General features: G+C 34.8%; 1 protein-coding gene across 1 annotated transcript; it reads left to right on the forward strand.

Annotated features, from left to right (window-relative positions):
- Positions 1-276: 276 nt before the first annotated feature.
- Positions 277-21443, forward strand: LOC120771862 (protein anachronism). Its single transcript, XM_040100111.1, has 6 exons — positions 277-822; positions 16986-17298; positions 17367-17427; positions 17499-17732; positions 19665-19737; positions 19872-21443. Exons 1-6 carry the CDS (start codon positions 542-544, stop codon positions 20392-20394), a joined length of 1485 nt encoding a protein of 494 aa, XP_039956045.1. The 5' UTR covers positions 277-541; the 3' UTR covers positions 20395-21443.
- Positions 21444-21738: the final 295 nt, after the last annotated feature.

The following is a 21738-nucleotide window of genomic DNA, read 5'->3' on the forward strand; positions in this document are numbered from 1 at the left end:
TGATGGAAATGTTGCTCGGGTTTACCTAATACTTTAAGTGCAAAACTAAACGTGTATGCAAAATATCCAGAGAAATTACGTGAGTATTTTTCCGGTGTATCGTTGCGTTAACATCGTACAGCGTAGTAGTGGGGAGCACAAGCATTTACGAAACGATTTAACAGCGTTTCGCATGCGAAGTGTACCAAACACAAACCAAATATTGTATCAGAAATGAAATGTTATTTAAGACCTGAAGCGCCTCGCACAAATCACTTCATACTTGGTGTTCTTAGAGTGAAGACATCCGGAATCGGAAGAAAAGCAAATAAACAATATTTATAACGTAGTTATAATAAATAATGTTTGTGTGAAGATATAAATAAAGTGTACGGAGAATAAACGAAACGCTTAATTTGAATTATGAAAAACTAAATCCACTAATTTATGAATTATAGTTTTTGATTGTGTGTTAATATAAAAATGACAAACTAATTGATTGAAAAAAAAACATTTCTAGAATAAAACTCTTAGAATAATTTGTAAAAAGTTAAAAGAAAATATGAACATGGCACTATTGAAATGTGTTGCCTTTGCAGTGTGCATTGTGCTGGGGATTTTGGGCCCGATTAATGGTCACTTATTGAAGCGCGGTGCCTCCTTTATGGATGATGATGCTACCGTTCGCACCGAAATTGTCGACCGTAATAATCGCACAATTTTGGCCAGATTCAACCTAACGGTAGCTCAAATGAACAGTATTATGCAGAGCCAAAATCCAAATAATGAAGATCGCGCCGGTCAAGATGCCACACAACGCTTTCATGTTATCAAAGAGTTTCGGTAAGCGTTGTAATTATCAATTATATTTAATTAATTATAATTTTAATTATTATTTAATTATTAATTTTCTCAAATGCGTGAAATAACAAATTTGGGAACTAAAGTTAATTTTTGATTATATTATGTAATTAAATTAAAAAATTTGTCGATTTTACTTTTTACACCTATTTTAACAACGCTCTGAATACTGAACTACCCACGCAGATGCAAAATTATTGTGGTGGCTTTATCAATTTACAATTGTCGCGTTTATTTAAATTTGAAAAATGAGTTCAATTATCTACCTGCTAACATTTTTTGTTGACGCTGATTAAGTGCATACTATGAATACATTCGTATGGTACCCAAGCAAATAAGCACAGAAGCATAAAAATGGTATTTACTATCTCCTAATTTATCACTAATTCGTTATTTTATGTAAAATATTTTAATTGGTATAGCCATTTAACCACTTTAGCCGCCGCCGACTTCTAAAGGTTAGAGGCCTCTTATAACTATGCTAGTCGTGAATTCGATACTTGAAAAGATTATTTCGCAATATTTTTTATGAAGACTCTATTATATCATTACCCTTGTTAAATACGATGAAGAAGGTATTTCAACATACAAATAAAACTATATATGTATAGCATAGCCAAACGAAAATTCTCGGCTTCTTTCATATTGTATAAATAAATATCTCTCCTTCCCAACAGGAGATGCCTGTTTTGGTTAGTAACGCGTCAATCATGGTCACACAAGCCAAAAAATATATGTATGTATGTATGAATTTTTCTTGATAAAATTTCCGATTCAAGAAAATTCCAACATTTTTGGCTCCCAAACGTTTATTTCTAAATATAGAATTATATTTGGGCGTGTGGCAAACAAACAAACAAACATATTTAAATACGTATGCTACCTGCAAGGATCTCTTTATTGTATATGCATATGTACATATGTATGTACATATATACTTTGAATTTGTAACATAGCTATGATCTTTTATATTAAATTGTTTATTACAATGTTGAGCTTTCCCAAACACAATGCGCCTTGGAATCGTTGAAGCTGTGCAGGTGAGCAAATTAACATGATTTATTATTAACAAATTGCAATCACTGCACTGCGGTACAGTTTTGAGTTTTTTGTTTGCTATAAACAAAACCACCCGCCGATCTTTAGCAACTAAAGGCTACACTTGAAAAAATCAGATAGCTGCCCACTTGTTTATATAAAACTATTTGCGTGTTACGACATGAAAATAATTATTTAAAATTACATACATACAAATATTGCATTACTCGCCGGGCCGAAGCCTCCGGGAAATACAATGTGAGAGTTTAAACATTTTGAAGTTTTGTGACGCCTGCTTATTAAAGCTTGGCGTAAGTGCCCTCAAACACTTAAAATAGTAATAGTGGCATACGGTCAGTCCTTTTTAAAGGACTTGTTAAGAGGAACAAGCTCTTCTAAAAATCACAAGATAGCCAATAGAGAGATAGCTTCACCCGAGTTTATTCATTCCAAGCACAAGTTGCACCGTTATAATAAAAATTCACTCTCCCAATTTTAGCACGATAACTCACATATTGGCCGATATGCGGTATAAAGTCACCCGGAGGTTCGAAAATCTTTATATTAGGTATGTATGTGGTACTAAGGGAAGTATTGAGCCGATTCCAAATATCGGTACCTGAGTTCTTGAATAGTTTCGTTTAGATTTGAACAATTTTTAGTCATACGGTATAAGCGCACTATTCGGGCAAAGTTTTATACCGAACATTCATAGGTGCTTGATTTTCATTATGGATAGTGAAAGAATCAAATGAAATTTAAAACTGAGTTATATAGGAAGTAAGCGTGTTGTAGCGTTATACACCAAAATTTGAATAGAGTCTGAGATATTGCTCCTCCCCTTTTGACCCCGGCTCCTACAAAGGCCTATTGAATCATCATAGGTGTAAAATTTAATGTCTCCGCAATGTTATTGACGAGAAAAGTTGAAATCCGGTTGTCTGTCTGTCTGTCCTTCCATTCGTCCGTCCGAGCAAGCCGCAACTTGAGTAAAAATTAAGACATGTTGATGTAATTTGGTATTCGGGTGCTTCAGTACAAAAGACGATTACGAGTTTGTATCGGACGAGTTTGTATCGGCCACTTAAACTTAAAATGCTATAACTAAGCACTAAATTAGCATATAAAACTCTTATTTGACGCAGGCGATCGTACTAGCAAGAAACACCTATGGGCAAACAATTTACAAAAAATGGGCGCGTCCCCGCCCTCTAATAAGTTGAATGTACATATTTCTTAAAGCTCCAATAACCAAATTCGTGTAAAAATGGAAGAAATCTAAAGATAACCCTCACTCTCTATTTCATTAACTCACTACGCCAGAGACATTAAATTTTACCTCCGAGATGGCATGAGAGAGCTTTATAGGAAGCGGTGTGAAAATTGGACAATGGGCGACCGACCGATTTTAATAAAATTCTGTGCGCATCATTTCTCTTCCATTCCTACGTCACAGTTTGAAAATGGGTGAAATCGGATTCAAACCACGCCTACTTTCCATATAACACAATATTAAATTCCATTTGATTCTTAACACGTTAATTGTTTTTAGTGTATGCCATCTTATGACCAAAAATTTTTCAAATCGAACAAAACCTGTTCAAGCCTGGGTACCGAATATTTGGACCCCAGTACCTATAGTTTAGTTTTGACCGAAAATATCGGTCAATGTGTGAGATATACAATTGAAATTGATAATTCTTCTCTTTCAATGCTATATCTGTATGTAAAAAAATGGGTTAAATCGGGCCAATACTACCCTTAGTCCCCATGTATCTAATATAAAGATTTTCGAAATTCCCGGGTGACTTTGTACCGCATATGTATATCGGCCCATATATGAGTTATACCAATGAAAATAAGAGAACGTGTTTTACTCAAAAAAGTGTATCCTTGTGCCTAAACTATATAAATTAGAGTGAAAACTTGACCTAGTCCCTATATAACTAATATCAGAATTTTCGAACATCCGGCTGACTTTATTCAATATGATTCGTTTTTTGTGGTTGTGGTATGTTAATAATACAATATGTGGTATTGGGAGAAACTACCAACTCCCTTATAGTAAATAAAATAATTTTCGATTTTTTATGTGTAGGTCAGTGTATGAGTTATGTATAGTATTAGTCCAGTCATTTAAGCTTAAATTAAGTAAGAATCTCGGAATTCGATATACCCATTTAAATGTCTGTAGGGCATACCTACCATAAGTAGGTTTTGAGACAACTTTAGGGTGTCAATATACAAGTATTTACAGACATATAAATGGGTATATCGAATTCCGAGGTGAACTTACTATAATGACTGGACTATATATGTATGTATATATATAATTGCTTGGATCTCGATCCTCTGGTTGACGTTTTACACCTTAATTATTTCTATGGCTTTGATTCTTGCAAGTTGCCTGAACTGACCCCTTCTTTACTTGTTGCTTTTTTTTTAATTTTTAGCCCGTAGGTGTTCCTTGATACTGTGATCCCCTCGGTCAAATTACAGTGTTATATCTTAAATTGCTGCTTAGTTATGGCAGTTAATATATTTTCGTTTAATGGCGTTTAGAGAGTGTGGCAGTGGTCCGAAACTCGTTTTTCGTCAAGGAACACGTATACCAAGCTTCATTATACTATATCTTTATTTTTACTGAAGTTATACAGACAGTAGCAATAGAGTATAAAATGTGAATACACCAGAAAAATACATACATACATACATATATAGGGACACAAATATTTATTATGTTACAAAATTATATAAAAATTAATTATTCAATTTCGTAGCGTAAGAAATTATACCCCTTTTATATTAATTTATTTATTTAGAATTACATTCGAGTTTTTTTCGATATCACGTCAAAATATGTAGAAAAAATTAATACTTTAAATAAAAAAATGCAGTACACAGTATTTAGGACATGTAGTAGAAGGTAAGTTTCCACCAAATTTCGTGAAAGAAAAAAATTATTGAACCGCTGTATAGAGGTTGTCACATTTTTAGTTCCTCTAACCATAAAATCCTTCACCTGACGATGTTTAAACTACCACTCCGGAAATTAATTCAAAAAGATGACACAAAAAAGTAATCGATCGAGCCGACCGACCGGAAATGCATTTGTGAATAGTATTATAGTTTCCGTGCAAAGTTTTATCTTGTATTTTTGTTTCGTCAGTGACAAATTTGACGTCCCCGAAAACTGGAAAATGCGAGCAAAACTCACGAAAATCAGTTTAGATGTACGGTGGAATATACTATATATATTTCAAATTATTAATCACAACAAGTGAGGAAAGGCTAGGTTCGGGTGTAACCGAACATTTTAATCTTTCGCAATTTGCAAGGAAACACTTTCAGATGTTGGCAAAACTTTTGGGTGAGTATATGAAATAAAAAGTTTGATCTCTTGTTGACATTTCGTAAAAATTTTAAGACAATTGGATAACTACAATCGATGTTATCGATCAAAAAGTGACAGCAGCTTTTGGTCATCGGTCGTAAAATGCAAAAATCAAATATTAAATTTTTTTTTAAACTTGGGAAAACGTTTACTGAAACATTTCAAATGATGAAAAAAGTTTATGGTGATCAGTGCCTATCCCGTAGTAATGTGCTTGAGTGGTTTAAGCGATTCCAAGAAGGTCGTGAGGACCTCTGTGACGATTAGAAGTCGGTCGTCTTCAGAAGTCAAAAATAAAGACAATGCATATTTACGATTCCGAGGATATTGTACACCGAGAGTTCATTCCACCTGTCCAAACGATTAATGCTGTGTTTTACCTTGGTTTTATGAAGCGTCTTTTGTCACTCATTCGTCGTGCTCGACCACAATACTGTGAGGCAGGGTGCTGGCGCCTGTTGCATGATAATACGCCGTGTCATCGGTCGACGCTTGTCACTGATTTTTTGACAAAAAACTCCATATTAACCATTAATCACTCACCGTACTCACCTGATCTGGCACCCTGTGATTTTTACCTTGGAAAACTTCATTTGCCCATGAAAGGACACTGGTTTCAGGACATTTCAGCTATCCAAAAGGCGACGACCGATATTCTCAAGAGCATTCTGAAAAATTACCTTAAACACTCATTTGAAATGCTAATTGACCGGTCTAAACGCTGTATCGAAGCACAAGGAAACTACTTTGAATAAAAAAATATAACTTTGGAAAAATATTAATTTTTTGTTGTTTTTTTTTTAACAGTCCTGTTTCGTTTGCGACAGATCTTGTACGTATGTGACACTAGCAGGAATCGCTTCGTAGGAATTAGAGCTTGAGGCCATGATCTGATCCAATTATTCAAATATTCGACACAAAAGCATATTACTTGCAAAAAATCTACTTCGTTTCATTAAAATACCACATACATATCGTCACCTGAAATGCAAAATAACGTATCATCAAAAAATTCGAAATTGAGTGTCTTATTGATTATGATTCACTACTTCAAATTACATACATAATATTACATATGTCCAACATTTTCAGGTTCTGCACTCCGATATAAACCAATTTTAACCAATATTAAATTTTTTTTTCACTCATGTTCCATTTTATTTCGTGTTTCATTCATGCCACTGTAAATTTCTGAAAATGTTGTTACGTTATTTTGCATTTCAGGTGACGATATATAGTATTTTGATTTTTGCTGTAGTAAATTATATATAATATTATATGTAAATTCACATTACGTTACGTCTTAGCTAAGACCTCTTATTGAGCGATATAAGAATAACCGAATATTTCAAATTCTTGTATTACGTATATTGGGGCTAGGGTTAATATTAGCCCAATTCTATCTATTTCAGACACAAAAAACCCTGTTATTGCATATCTTAAATACACTCTGTATGCAAAGTTTTATTTTGACAACGTCATTGATCCTTGATTGATTGATTTACTTACATACTGCAAAGAGATAATAGGTATAAGTTTTAAGATATCTTAATTGTTACTCAAGTTATCACTTGTACGGACAGACGAACGTACAGGCAATCACTAGCAGTTCTACTGACCTTGTCATCCTGATAATTTATACGTATATACTGCCATTAATTCTGTTACAAAGTTTGTAACGTATACAGCGAGGACAAATTCGCAGAAAAAATTCTGTGTCTACTCAATACATACATATGTATGTATGTATGTAACTTATAACAATCAGAAATGGATAAATCGACCAGATCAATGTCGAGACTTGTTCGAGATGATCTCGAATCAACCGACCGTCCTACTTCCGGTCAACTAATAGTCTTTTGATAATATGCTTGAAGCATAAGACTCAACAGTCACTCAATGGTTCGGTAGTTGTTAGGCTGGACAAGGAAGCACAGAAAATGGGTCTGGTAGTGAACGAGGGCAAGACGAAATATCTCCTGTCATCAAACAAACAGTCGTCGACAGTCATAACTTTGAAGTTGTAGATAATTTTTTGTCTGTTTAGGAACCAGTATTAACACCACCAACAATGTCAGCCTGGAAATCCAACGCAGGATTGCTCTTGCCAACAGGTGCTACTTCGGACTGAGTAGGCAATTGAAAAGTAAAGTCCTCTCTCGACGAACAAAAGCCAAACTCTATAAGTCACTCATAATTCCCGTCCTGCTATATGGTGCAGAAGCTTGGACGATGACAGCAACCGATGAGTCGACGTTACGAGTTTTCGAGAGAAAAGTTCTTCTGCGAAAGATTTATGGTCCTTTGCGCGGCGGGTTGGCCAACGGCGAATATCGCATTCGATGGAACGATGAGCTGTACGAGATATACGACGACATTGACATAGTTCAGCGAATTAAAAGACAGCGGCTGCGCTGGCTAGGTCATGTTGTCCGGATGGACGAAAACACTCCAGCTCTGAAAGTATTCGACGCAGTACCCGCCGGGGGAAGCAGAGGAAGAGGAAGACCTCCACTTCGTTGGAGGGACCAAGTGGAGAAGGACCTGGCTACGCTTGGAATATCCAATTGGCGCCACGTAGCGAAAAGAACAAACGACTGGCGCGCTGTTGTTAACTCGGCTATAATCGCGTAAGCGGTGTCTACGCCAATTAAGAAGAAGAAGTTGTACAGAAGGTGGGAATGGTTATCACCAGGTTTCAGCCACTTCCAAAACATATTAAGAAGTGCTGTTGTTGTATCCAACAAGTTTAATTAATATCAGTTTAGTCAGGGTTTTCATTTACTACTCCGTAGCAGCAAAATTTCTAGAATTATTGCTATGCTATAGTTACCGCTCTCACTTTGTCGGGAGCCATAGCAGAGCCATAGCATAACAATGTAAAAGTATGTGCTCTGCTCTGCTCGGAGTTTTGTTCGGTAAAAAACTATGGCTGTAGCGATAGCCAAAAATGAAGTGCTATGCTATGTTCTGGCGTAGCGGTAGCAAAAAGTTCGGAGCGATAGTAGAGCAGAGCTAATTAAAATTTTCATGTGATACAGCTCTCGCAGGTTAAGCATTTAGGTTCCAATTGGAATCCCGTTCCTCGCCAACATCCCTCTAAATTACTTAAGGGATGTTTCCTGCCGCTACAACACGCGACTATCGAAATCAAATGCTTGTATGGAACCTTATCGTTTTTTTTTCTTGTTTTAATATGAATAAATATCTATGTAAATAATTAAATTTAATTCTCAAGCGATCACCGTTTATACTTATGAGTACATAGCTATTTATACTAGGATAGTTATTTTACATTTGTGTCACTTGGCGTATATCATGAAATATACATACATACATATGTATGTATGTATGTAACAAACGGATCATGGCCACTGCGATCCACATGCATAATACAAACCCACTTGCACTTATACATACGTAAGCGCACTCGCAAACAAACTAGTATAATACTTGCATTTAATGCAACGTCACCTGCCGCCAGCTGGCGGCCATCAAATACACACGAACACCGGTTTAGGTTAGGTTGGACGGTCATCAAGGAGATGGCCAGACAAGCCGGCAGACAAGACAAGTAGTCAAAAATACCAGACGCATTATCTTTATGTGAAGTGTGCTCGAAGCCATCCATCTAAACTGCTACAGCCGAACTGTTGTTGTTATAATTATTATTATGGCTATTGTATGCAGAATCGGCGAGTCTGTTGCTGCATTTAGCTGCAACGTCTGGCGTATGGTGTCTGGTGGAGTTTACTCATTTTACGTCTGGTCGCCACTTATCTGAATATGTAGTATTTCTGTGGCTGCGTCAGCATTGCCTTCACTGTCGACAATTACGTCCCAGTCAGTACTTTGTCGGTACCGAAGTTTGTTTGAGCCGACATTGCAGTTGCATTTCAATTCTTTGAAGTGGATTCGAGTGTCAGCTACACGCTTTCACAGTGAGCCACTTTTATAAATTGCAATTTTTAATACTTCATTGTAAAATCTACATTAGTTTTCTCAAAATTTGGCAATATATACTAGATAAATACATATGTACATATTTATATACATACATACGTTTCTGGAATAAAAAAGTATATATATTAGAATTATATTTCAGATATGCATATGTTTAATATAGAACTCGCCATATAACAGTTCTTTTAAAAACTATTAAACAATAAATGGGACAGAGACATCAAATTTTGCATCCGAGATGCATACCATGGCTTATATAGGAGACGTGGTAAAGTCCGATGGCCGTGGCACCCTCCACTTTTAAGTAAAATCACATATGTATCTCGTGACTTACCCTGCTGATTTTAACCAAATTTGGTGCATGACATTCTTCTCACATTCCTATGTAACAGTGCTAAAACGAATGAAATCGGACTGTCACCACGCCTACTTCTCATTTAGCACAATTTTGAATTCCATCTCATACCTTCCATTCCAATGTACAATTCAAACAAATTAAAATAACGCAATAAAACTTAAAAACGCCATAAAACGAATAATTCCTTCAAAAAAAATTGCCCAAATCCAACAAAAATGGTTTAAGCCCATAGGTACCGAATATTTGTGCCCCAGTACCTGCAGTTGACATTTTACCGCAAATATCGGTCAGTGTGCGAGATATATAATTGAATTCAGGGATAACCTTTTCGTGACAATGGTATGTGTGTGTTTGTGTGTCAAAAAATGGGTTGCATCGTGCCAAAACTTTCCTTAGCACCCAATGATTTTCAAACTTCCAGGTGACTTCATACCGCCTATAGCGGTCAAGATGTGAGTTATCTCTATGAAAATGAGCATGAGCGCGTTTTGCTTATAACAGTGTACACTTTTACCTAAAATTGATAAAATTCAACGAAAACCTCACATATGTACATATATAACACACATACGTATAACATTCGGGTGACTTGGTATTGGCAGATATGGATAAAATCGGATCGATAGTATCGACTCCAACTCCAGATATATATATATGTACATATGTATATGTATAATGATTTTCGTTTGTCTAAGAAACCTTAAGTTGAATATGTCGATCAGAGTACTAGTTATATGCCATATATGTACATAGGTATATAATTGCTTGGATTCCGATCCCCTGGTTGACGCTTTGCCCCTTTAGCTATTTCCTGGCTTTGATTCATTTTATTATTATTTTTTATTTATTTTTTTTATATTTTTTTTTTTTTTTTTTTTTTTTTTTTTGTCGATTGTTGTTTTGTTTCGGGCTCATACGCATAGATTCATGATTCGTCACCTGTGACGATCTTATAAACGTCTTTTGAAGCACCGCGATCGTATTTTTTCAGCATTTCTTTACACCAACCCACACGAGCCTTTTTTTTAAGCGATTGTCAAATTGTGCGGGATCCAACGAGAACAAACCATTTTTACGGCCAGGTGTTCATGCAATATCGAATGTATGCTGGTGGGAGAAATGCATAGGCATGCCTCTATCTGAAGGTATGTTACATGACGGTCTTGCATTATCAGTTCACGTACGGCATCGATGTTTTCTGGCACAACCGCTGTTTTTGAAAGACCTTCACGGAATTCGTCTTTGAGCGAGCGTGGCCACGATTGAATTCGTTGTACCAGTTTTTCACAGTACTATAGGATGGTGCTTCATAGCCATACAAAGATTTTAGTTCATCGATGCACTCTTGTCATGATAATCCACGTCGAAAGTTGTGAAAAATGATCGCACGAAAATGTTCACGAGTTAATTCCATTTTTTGGCCGAGATGAATTTTTTAATTCCCTGTAAATAAAAAAATTCACGATTAAATAACAAAACGTTCTGAGTGATGTTATGCCAGGCCAGAATATGTATAGCAGTCCTCGTACAAGTTGCAAGAGTATAAAATGTTCGGTTGCACCTGAACTTAGCCCTATGTTAGATGTATGCATTGTGCTTAATACATGTATTTTTTTGTATATGGTTGTATGTATGGATGCACTTTCACTAAACACATAGCGATAGAGTTATTATCCCAAAATAGACCACTGTAAGTGAAGTAATCAACAAACAACAAGCTGGACTGTCTGGAAACTGTCTGGAATCTGTCTAGGCCATGTTTGAATGGCTGCCGTTAATGAACTTTTTGTAGGTCGATACTGATGTTGTGTCGTTACATGAACTACAATAACAAAATTAATCCTGCGCCTACTTGCATAAATACATATTTAGATATACATACATACATATGTTTACCAACTTATGATGTTTTTGGTAAACCAAACTAAAATAAAAATTACATTATTTATTTTTAAGGTGCATATCTAGAGTTAACCGCAACCAATTAATGCAAGGCATTTTTTTAGGGGGTATTCTAGTCTAGAAATGCTATTTAACGGCATTTTTTAAAGTCAAATAAAAAAAACTAAGACATTTTTAATATCCAATTTTTTATGAGATATTTATTGATATTTTAAGAATACAAAAAAAAAATTAAAAAAAAAATATTTTGTGATAAACTCGGATAAAAAAAAAAAATGTTCAATAAATGGCGACTGTTTGAAGTTTTTGCTAATTTTTTGGCAAAGATCAAAATTTTTTAAAAATAGTAAAAATTTTTTAATAATCCTAGTTCCAACCATAGAGAGATATATAAAGAAGGTCCACACCAAATTTCAAGTTAATCGGTTCATTAGAACTTGAGAAATCATGTCAGAAGTGTTGAAAATAGTAGTTTCGAGAAAAACGCGATTAAAGATTTGAGTCTAACTCAGCCGGTTTGCACGCTGCGTCACTAAAATAGCTATAAGTCGGTAAATAATAGGAATTTTAAAAATTCCTTTGGGGAATATATCCTTAAAGGTACAGTCTTTAAGAATATGGAAAAAATCGATTTTTCAAAATTCTAAACTAGAATACCCCCTTAAGACCAATCGAAGTACAAAAGAGTTTTCCCTTTCCTTCAACTAATACGTATGAATGTATCTAGTAAACGTTCTTTTGCTTATCCTGTGGTCAGTACTGCTTGTAACTCATTGTATTGATTGATTGAATATTTGTTTACATTTGAAGGAACATTCCTCTTGTATAAACGATTAACTTGATGTTGTACTAGTGCGAACTGGCGAGATTTCGTTATGTGTTGTGCGTGCTTACTACGACCGATTTGCTAATCAAATGGCTTACCAGTACTTACTTGACTGTGGTAAAAAATTTAATAATAAACTAACTCATTTGTCATGACTAAATAATAGGTTGTCAAAAAAGTCTTGCGGTATTTGCGCTAGTTGGCGTTGAAAGCGCGTAGTTCTAGTTCTATTCGTCGCATCGGGTCATGCTATACCTTTTTGGAAAGCTCATTTCACGCGCTAACACGTGTTTGATTGATTGTCGTTTCTTTTAAGTCGTTCGTGAGTTATTGCGTCGCAAACATGGAGCCAGACAAAGAGAAAATACGGCATATTTTACAGTACTACTACGATAAAGGCAAAAATGCATCACAAGCCGCCAATAAAATTTGTGCAGTTTATGGACCCGATATAGTTTCCATTTCCACCGCACAACGATGGTTTCAACGTTTTCGTTCTGGTGTAGAGGTGGTCGAACATGCGCCACGCTCCGAAAGGCCTGTCGTCGAAAATTGCGATAAAATCGCTGAATTGATCAAAAGAGACCGGCATAGTAGCAGCCGTAGCATCGGTCAAGAGCTGGGCATGAGTCATCAAAAATTCATTTCAATTTCAAAAAAAAAAAAAATTCAATAAAAATACCGCAAGACTTTTTTGACAAACCATTACTATACTATATAACCGAGGTTGCAAATGACTGTAACTGACAATAGTTAGACTATGTATATGTATATAGTATACTAAAATAGATAAGTATTTATAGAAAAGTACATAAAGTATAAAAATATTTGTTTGATCCCAAATAATTGGCGCTTTTAGGCAATAGTTAGGTATTTATGTCATTTCTCCATCATCAAAGGGAAGAATTCAAGAGATGAAGGAATTCCATGGTGGTAACTCAAGGCAGCGGATGCTGTTGTTGCTTTCTTATTGCTTTTGTAGTTGGTGGTGGTTATATTGTTGCAGACGTTACAGCAGCTGTTGCTGTTACCACCGCTTATGATAATGAAGAGCAACTGGCGAGACAGTGTCTAGCCATGTCTGTTATTTGTTGTCGCTGCTCGGCAACAACAAGAGTAAATTGTACGCAAGCGCTTAGTGGGCCAGAAGCCACAAACGAGAAGACGGCGCAGAAAGCACAGTCGCACAGACAGACACCCAGACGACCAGACAGCCGGGCATGCAGCAACACTAATCGACAATACAGGCCCACAAACTGGCACGCTGGAAAGCGAAATGAACGAACATACTCACTTACATTTATTCAGGGATTTAGATGAGCACATAAAAAAAAACAAGCGCACACGTCTGTAAGTAGGTATGCCCGGCACACTACACATTATAAGGCTAAGCACACACAATACATACATACATATGTGCATATGGATGTCCACGTGACAAATAGTTGAGCGTGCAAAATAAAAATGACACCACACAATTGAGCACTCTTGAAAAATCAACAAGCGACTAGCCATCTAGTCAACAAGTTAACTTGTTCGGACAGACGTGAATGAATGAGCAGCCATCGCATCAAATAACACAGGCATGCTGACAATAAAAAATAACAAAAAACCAACGAGCAGAACATAGAACAGATTGAAAGGAGATGTTTGCACTTAATAAGATCGTCACTTTGATTACCCTCATTGCTCAGCTCAATTGAAGCAAACCTTTACACATTATTACATTCTTTCAAAATAAAACACATACAAATATACATATATATATATATATATACATATATGTGTATGTATGTACATACTTGGGCACGTTTGCAAAAAATATAGCGTTTTTTGTTGCAAAACATTTTTATGTGTTCTTTAAGGCGAAATATTGGATCAAATTTTTTGTTTTCATTAAAAACAAAAACTGAATAAAAATAGTTCCAAATTGTAAAAAAAAAATATTTCTTTATAATATATAAAAATGTACATTTTGTTAGTAAAAAGCTGAGCTGAACTTAGTTATCAACGTAAAACTGAGAAAAAATCATAAACATTAGAGCGGCTAGTTGTTTTAAAATGAAATACTTTTTATTATTATTATTTTTTTTTTCATTTTTGAAAATTTGACAATTTTTTTTAAATAAATAAAAAAAATATAAAAACAAATCGGTCGACTCCGGGATTAGCAGGGATAGTTGTCAAATTAATTGAAGTTTTTTTTGAGAAAAAAACAACAACAAAAATGGCGAACTTTCAAAAAATGGCCAACTTTCAAAAAATAACGATTTTACTTAAAAAAACCGATTATTTTATATAATTGATCGTGTTAAATTTTTTTCGTGTATATTTTCGAAAAGTTCATTCAAAAAACAAATATTAAAAAAAAGGTCCCCAAAAGTCAATTTCTACAAAAGTTATGGCTATTTGAAAATAAAAAAGCCGTTTTTTGAAAAATTCATAACTTTTTTTGAAGTTGGACCAAAAATTTTGAAAAAATTCTCAATAATGTTTTTCAAAGGATAGAAAAGGCTGGATAAGTTTCAGCAAAATCTAAAGGGATCGGGTTCAAAAGTGGTCGATTTGGTATGGATATGTATATATGTACTTATTTACATAGTTATATTACGTATTCTGATATTGCTGATTCAGCGCTAAGCCGCATAATCTTTAAGAAAACTTGTCCGTTTAGTTTCATTAAAATATCACAACTTGAACGTTTTAAGGTTAGGCGGAAAACGGAAATCATTATATGGAGTGTTTTGGGAACGGACAAAGGGACGGGTCGATTGCACTAATTTGAACATTGCTCAGATATACTTGAAAATGTAACTTCAATTTAATTTTTTTCAATATACTACTCACGTACCAACCGATTTATTTTTCATAAGGTTTGTTAGAAGAACGAAGATCATTATATCGTCACCTGAAATGCAAAATAACGTATCATCAAAAATTTCGAAATTGAGTGCCTTTTTGATTATGATTCACTACTTCAAATTGCATTCATAATATTACATATGTCCAACATTTTCAGGTTCTGCCCTCAGATTTAAACCAGTTTTAAATTAAAATTTTTTTTCACTCACGTTTCATTTTATTTCGTTTTTCATTCATGCCACTATAAATTTCCGAAAATGTTGTTACGTTATTTTGCATTTCAGGTGACGATATGTGACCTGGTCTACGAAAAGGAGCTAACGTGCGAAAACTAGTTCTCTGGGAAAGAGCTGTTAAAAATAAACAACTCGTTTCGTCAGTTTCTCGTTAACCAAAAGTGAAAATTGATTTTTTGACACCTAAGCCCCCTTCCCGTAGACCAGGTCACATATGAAGTATATATTTTTGCCAATATCAGGTATTATTAACATGCAACATACTAATAAAATGTTCCCTGAGTTTAGTAAAGTACTTCACATAAAATTACCAATCATATGGAGTAAAGTCAGCTGGATGTTAGAAAATACTGATATTAGTTTTATGGGGCTAGATACACTATTATGAGCTCAGGGTAGTATTGACCCGATTCCATTCATTTGTAGCGCAGCGACACACTACTATCAAGAAAGGACGCTCTGATACATTGACCAATATTTTCGGTAAACAAAGCACCATAGGTACCGGAATCCATATATTCGGTAACCAGGGGCTTGGACAGTTTTTTTGCTTTTGGACAATTTTTGTTCACAAGGTAGCATACTCTAAAGGCATTATTCGTCCATTTAAGCCCTCTCATACCATCTCAGAAGTAAAATTTCATGGCTCTAGCATATTTATAAGTTGATTTATCCCGCTTTTAATTATTTTTAACCATTCACACTGTCAGTAGAAGTTCTTATGATATTTGGGTTTCGCAAATTTGGTTGTTGTATGTAGCTTTAGTGGCTTAGGATATATACAAACTTGTATTTACATTAAACTTATTACAAGGCAAGCAAGACTTATTCTTATTTATTTTTAAATTTCTTGAATTTCCTCAACATTACACGACGCATTTTACTTAATAATCAAAAAACAGGAACTCGTACGCTTCCGAAATGTAGACCAAATATAAACAATATAAATTTACATAATGATATACATACATACATATACACATGTATATTTCACGATAGAAAATTGGTCAAGTTTACTAAAGCAGACTGTTGAGAGCAAAACATTTCAATAAAAACGTTTATGAACTACCTGATGGTCAGTGGAGTAGCTAGGGGGGGAGGGGGGGCGAAGGGGGCCGTCGCCCCGAGCGCAACGTCTTGGGGGCGGCAAAACGATCTTCGCTGTTTTTTAAAACTCCAATTCGGGCAAAAATTTCTGAAAATTGTGTCAAAAGTGTACAAGATATAGGGCGAAAATGGTTTTTTTATAGCTTTTAATAAGATGTCTTGTAAATTTACAATCAATTTCATCAAAAACCGTATTGTGAAAATTTTGGAACTTCAGAATTTGCGTGGCCTTCCTAAATTTTATATACTTAATATCGAAGATATTTAGGGAGGTAGATAAAGGGGAGCGGCAGAACATCCTTGGCCTCGGGCGCCCGAAGTTGTAGCTACGCCACTGCTGATGGTAAATGTATATAGTATAACGAGTTGCTGACATCGTACATTTATCTATGTAGCTGTCGTATATACGAGTATTATATTATTAATCTGAAATCAACAATTTTTCTTTAAATCTTACAGTATTAATGATATAAAGAATCGTTTGCAATCAGCTTTTCAAGCAAGCAATTCAGATGAGACTCAAGGGCATCCATTGCACGAAATAGCAGCATACCCCATATGCAACTCAGAGTCCACCGAAAGCTCCTGGATGCATGACAACAACGTGACAATTCGATTTTCTGACAGTCTTTTTGAACCAAAGCGTGACAATTTGAATCTGGACAGCGCAATACTACGCTTATATAAGGTCAATCCAAACAATACAGACGACGCCAACGCATCAAATGACGAAGGTGATAAAGAGGCCAAAAGCTGTGGTGATCCTCTAACGGTAATTCCGAACCATATTGAGGTATATAGGCGAACAAAATGCGAATTTTACTTATATTCTTTCACTAGCTAACTCCACAAATACGTGTTACAGTTTCCATTGTACGACAATTGCGCAGAAACAAGCGAGGTATGTCTCCGTCACACACATGCTTGAATTTACTGAAGTCTCACTAAGTTCTTCATATGATTCCTTTTCAGAGCGTAAAAAGCATATTTGCAACACAACAATGATGAATATATCCAAAACCGGCTGGGTTGAGATTGACATCAGGCGCGCCATTTACATTTGGGAAAGTGTCGAACGCCAACAGCAGCAACAATCCCGCCAGCAACCGATTCAAATCGGTTGGTTGATGATCGAAGTACATGACGAAGAGGAGAATCCACTCAAGCCGGGACTGTTCTTCAATCCACCAAAATGTGATCAGGCAGGTATGTGTTGCGTTAGCCATGCCTAAATAACACCGCCATTTTAATAAGTGGAACTGATTTAAAAATACCCTTTTCATTAAATATGATGATTAGACTCACTCAATTATTTAAAGGTTTCAGTCGTTACATTTGCATTCTTATACATATGTATATCTATGTACATACATACTATATATTTCAAGATAAGCAAAACTTCATTATAAGAAACACTTGCATATGTATATATGTATGTACAGAATTTGATTTTAAGTTCTACTGAATGGCTCGCATTTGAGCAATACAAAGAGCTTAGACGACACTGTCTAGATCGACGCCGTAAATCAGACACTGCGTAGTTGGCAAATCTGATTCTTCGTCATTAAGTTTCAGCTTTCATGAGTTTCCTTTCGATTTTTTAACAATGTCGGCAGAATTCCAGACTAATAGCCAACTACCTCCCTAACCCCTCCCAAATGTAATATTTTGGCAAGTTCCAAAAAAAAAAAAAAGTAATGAAATACGACTCGGTAAGGACGCAATATTTACAAATGTATGCATATGTGTATTTGTTGTGAAATAATATGCACTGATTTTCTTCGTTTCTGGTTTTTAGTTGCTTTGAGTGCTGAATATTATTGTTCAGTGTTAAAGTACTTAAGCTTATGATTATTAAAAATTATTGTTGTTTTAAGTTTGCGCCGTTTATAATTTTGTTGATTTTGCATGATTTGTCGTAGCTTTGGGCTAATTTTAGTTATTGCTTTATTGAAAAGAATAAGGTGATTCGATAACACACTTAAGACCGTAGGTAAACTCGGGCAAATCAGTTCATATAACGCTTTGTAAACAGACACAAAGCAACAATTTAAGCCCAGTTGTTTATTATTTTGGGGAAAATAAATAAATGTAGTAGTTATGTGTATGTTGACTGTTTACATAACTTCCACCTGTGAACATTTGCATTTTTCTTTAAAAATGACGTGCTAAAATTTTAAATGCATATTTGGAAAATATTTTGTGAGCTAGAGATCTATTTTGATCAGTTTGTTTTTAAATGAGTTTTATTCAAAACTATGTGAAACTCGAAAACATTCACTTTGATTTTCTGTCTGCCAACTTTGTGTAATTTTTCCATTCATAGATCTACTAGTTTTTTGATTGGAAGAAAAATATTATTTTGGAGCGCTAAAAATTGTTACATTTTTAAGCTAATTCAAGATTTCAAGTTCTGACATTTTATAAAATTTCAAATTTTTTTACAATCGTAGGTCGTTGTATAGGGAGGATTTATAAAAAAAATGTATTTGTTTGTTTTCAACCACTGCATCAATTTAAGACTTCTTTTCAATTTGGGAAATATCGAATACTCGTTAAAATTTTAATTTAATTTTTTAATACTTTGTTTACACTCACTAATTGCGTATAATTATATATTAAAAATTTTAAAACTTTTCATGCAATAAAAAATCCAAAAAATCGCCCGAAGATATTTGCAAGAGTAGGTTTAATTTAAAATATGTGACCTGGTCTACGAAAAGGGAACTAACGTGCGAAAACTAGTTTTCTGGGAAAATCTGTTAAGTATAATCGTCAGTTTCTCGTTATCTCATTAATTGTTCTCCTTTTTTTTGACACCTAAGCCCCCTTTCCGTAGACCAGGTCACATATATTATATATATTTGTTTCCACTATCATATGAAAGTCGGCATCAGTGCTAATGGTTGGGGAATGGGTATAGTGATTATAATATATAGTGCGTACGAGGTATTATTTTATAATTTTGAAACGTACGCTCCCGCTTCATAATTCATTTGGATGTCTAAACTATTTGCCGCATGCGCTAACTCAAGAATTGTAAATATGTACTTCAAAGCTTGAAAATTGTGTGCTTCTTTTACAGTGAGGAATAAAAAAAAGCGATAATATTATTTTTACTTCATATTTGTATTTCAGAATTTGCAATCCCGTGGAATTACTACGGACCGCACACGTCTATGTCTCCTTTTGCAGCGCACGAAGTGCCAAGGTTAGCAAAACTATGCAAGTCATAAAGTATTGTAAAACAGCCTGACTTTTAGCCAAATTATTATTTCATTGTTTTTCTAAAATCTGCGATTATAGTTTATAACTTTAACATGGTTTTTTGTTTTGAAATTTCAGATATCCAAGATTAGATGTTAAATTGATAGGATATGCATCATTCGCGCCAAAAAATATGAAAAAAGAAGTCCACGACATGTTGCGTGGAAACTTACGACGACAATTATTTAACCACTCTAAGGCCTCTGAGGAAGATTTCCAACCGGATGAGCAACACTCTACATCAGAAAAAACACTGACCGCTGATAATTTATTCCAATTGTCCACATCTAGTGATGCGGAACCTAAGCACAGCGCAAAGAAACGTCAATCTGACCAGAATATTGTCTTTCAAAATTTCCACATAGCTCATCACGATCATAACCATCGAAGTCATAAGCGTAACCTACGTGTGAACATTGAAAGGCAAGCTAACCACTTAACCACTTCGAAACAAAGGGCTCATCATGAATCTATCCCATCGCAAAATGGCGGTTTACAATATAAAGTTCATAATCGGCACAACACTCTTCGGCATACCCACAATCCTCACAAACAACATCAGCTACATCTCGAATATCCTATAAATTCTCCTGCCTATTAAACGAAAGCAATAGTAATCAGTGTCATCCCATCCCACCCATGAAGCGCTTGAAATACGCGCACAAAATCCATAAGCTCATAATGAGTAGTCTTCCCTGTTCAATAGGCCGTTTAACTTAATTACATTTTAACACATATACGTTAGCTTACACGCATAGGATATATGTAAGAATATTTAAACAATTTTCAAATGAATACACATCGCTAGAAACACGCTAAAATATGAATTTATTTATCCAAAACACATAAATTTTCACACTCATTCATACGAACAAACGCTCCCAGTACCAAAAGTCCTTATGAAATGACTAAATTGAAAAAAGCGACGTACATACATATGTAGTTTCAGAAGGCATTACTCAAGGCGGTATAATGATTGTCATTTAAATATTGCCGCTGACAAAGCTTTTGTCAATTTTTAATTATTTTAAGAAAGCGAAAGCTTACAAAAACCATGCCCTTATAATACAAAAAAGGGTTTCAACAACTTTCTGCACGCGACCTATTTCTACTGGGTTCCTACCGAACAATATACTTTTTCTTTAGAGACTGTGATTTATGTTATGTACATTTGGCTTCTATATATTTATGTACTAAAATTAGTTTTTATTTGTTTTAAAAACCAATATTTATACATTAAAATTTAAATTATATAACTATGCTTACGAATACTTTATTAGATATTATCCATATTATTTATTGTCTCAAAATAATGTGACATAAACATACATACATACATATGTCTGTGTGTACTTACGTATGATGCTCTTTTCATAATGGACGTGAAGATTGTGTATTTAATCGATACTTAAGGAATGGGCAGTTTCAAAGAAAAAAGAAATTAAAAATCTAGTACTTGCTAGTTATAACGGGGCATCTCGACAGGATGAAATTTATGTTATACTGACTGTATTGCCGTGCCTATTGCCTGTGGAGACTCCCTATTGCTTATGGAAAGCAATATATGGAATACTAATTAGTTTGCCATATATTGAAAGCAATAAGCTGTCACTTTAGCAGTTTGACAGCGCAGTTTTCATTTCTATGAAAATTTCGAAGAGGCAACATATTCCATTTACACATGTGCCGACGGCATTTTCATTTCGACGCGTTTTCGTTAATGATTATGTTATGATAACAAATGCCCACATTAGAGTGATTCAAAAAAAAAAAAAAAATTTTATTCGTTTAGGTTCCTAGACACCTCTAAGAAAGCCTCTCCAAACATGAGTTTTTAATTGTAACGGGAAGGTCCTCCTACATACAGTTTCTATTTTTTCTTATTATCAGATAGAAACATGGAAGAGAGATATCCAACTACTTGAAAGAATATCTACAAAAAAGG

The sequence above is a fragment of the Bactrocera tryoni genome, chromosome 3 (genome assembly GCF_016617805.1).
Source record: "Bactrocera tryoni isolate S06 chromosome 3, CSIRO_BtryS06_freeze2, whole genome shotgun sequence".
Lineage (NCBI taxonomy): Eukaryota > Metazoa > Arthropoda > Insecta > Diptera > Tephritidae > Bactrocera > Bactrocera tryoni.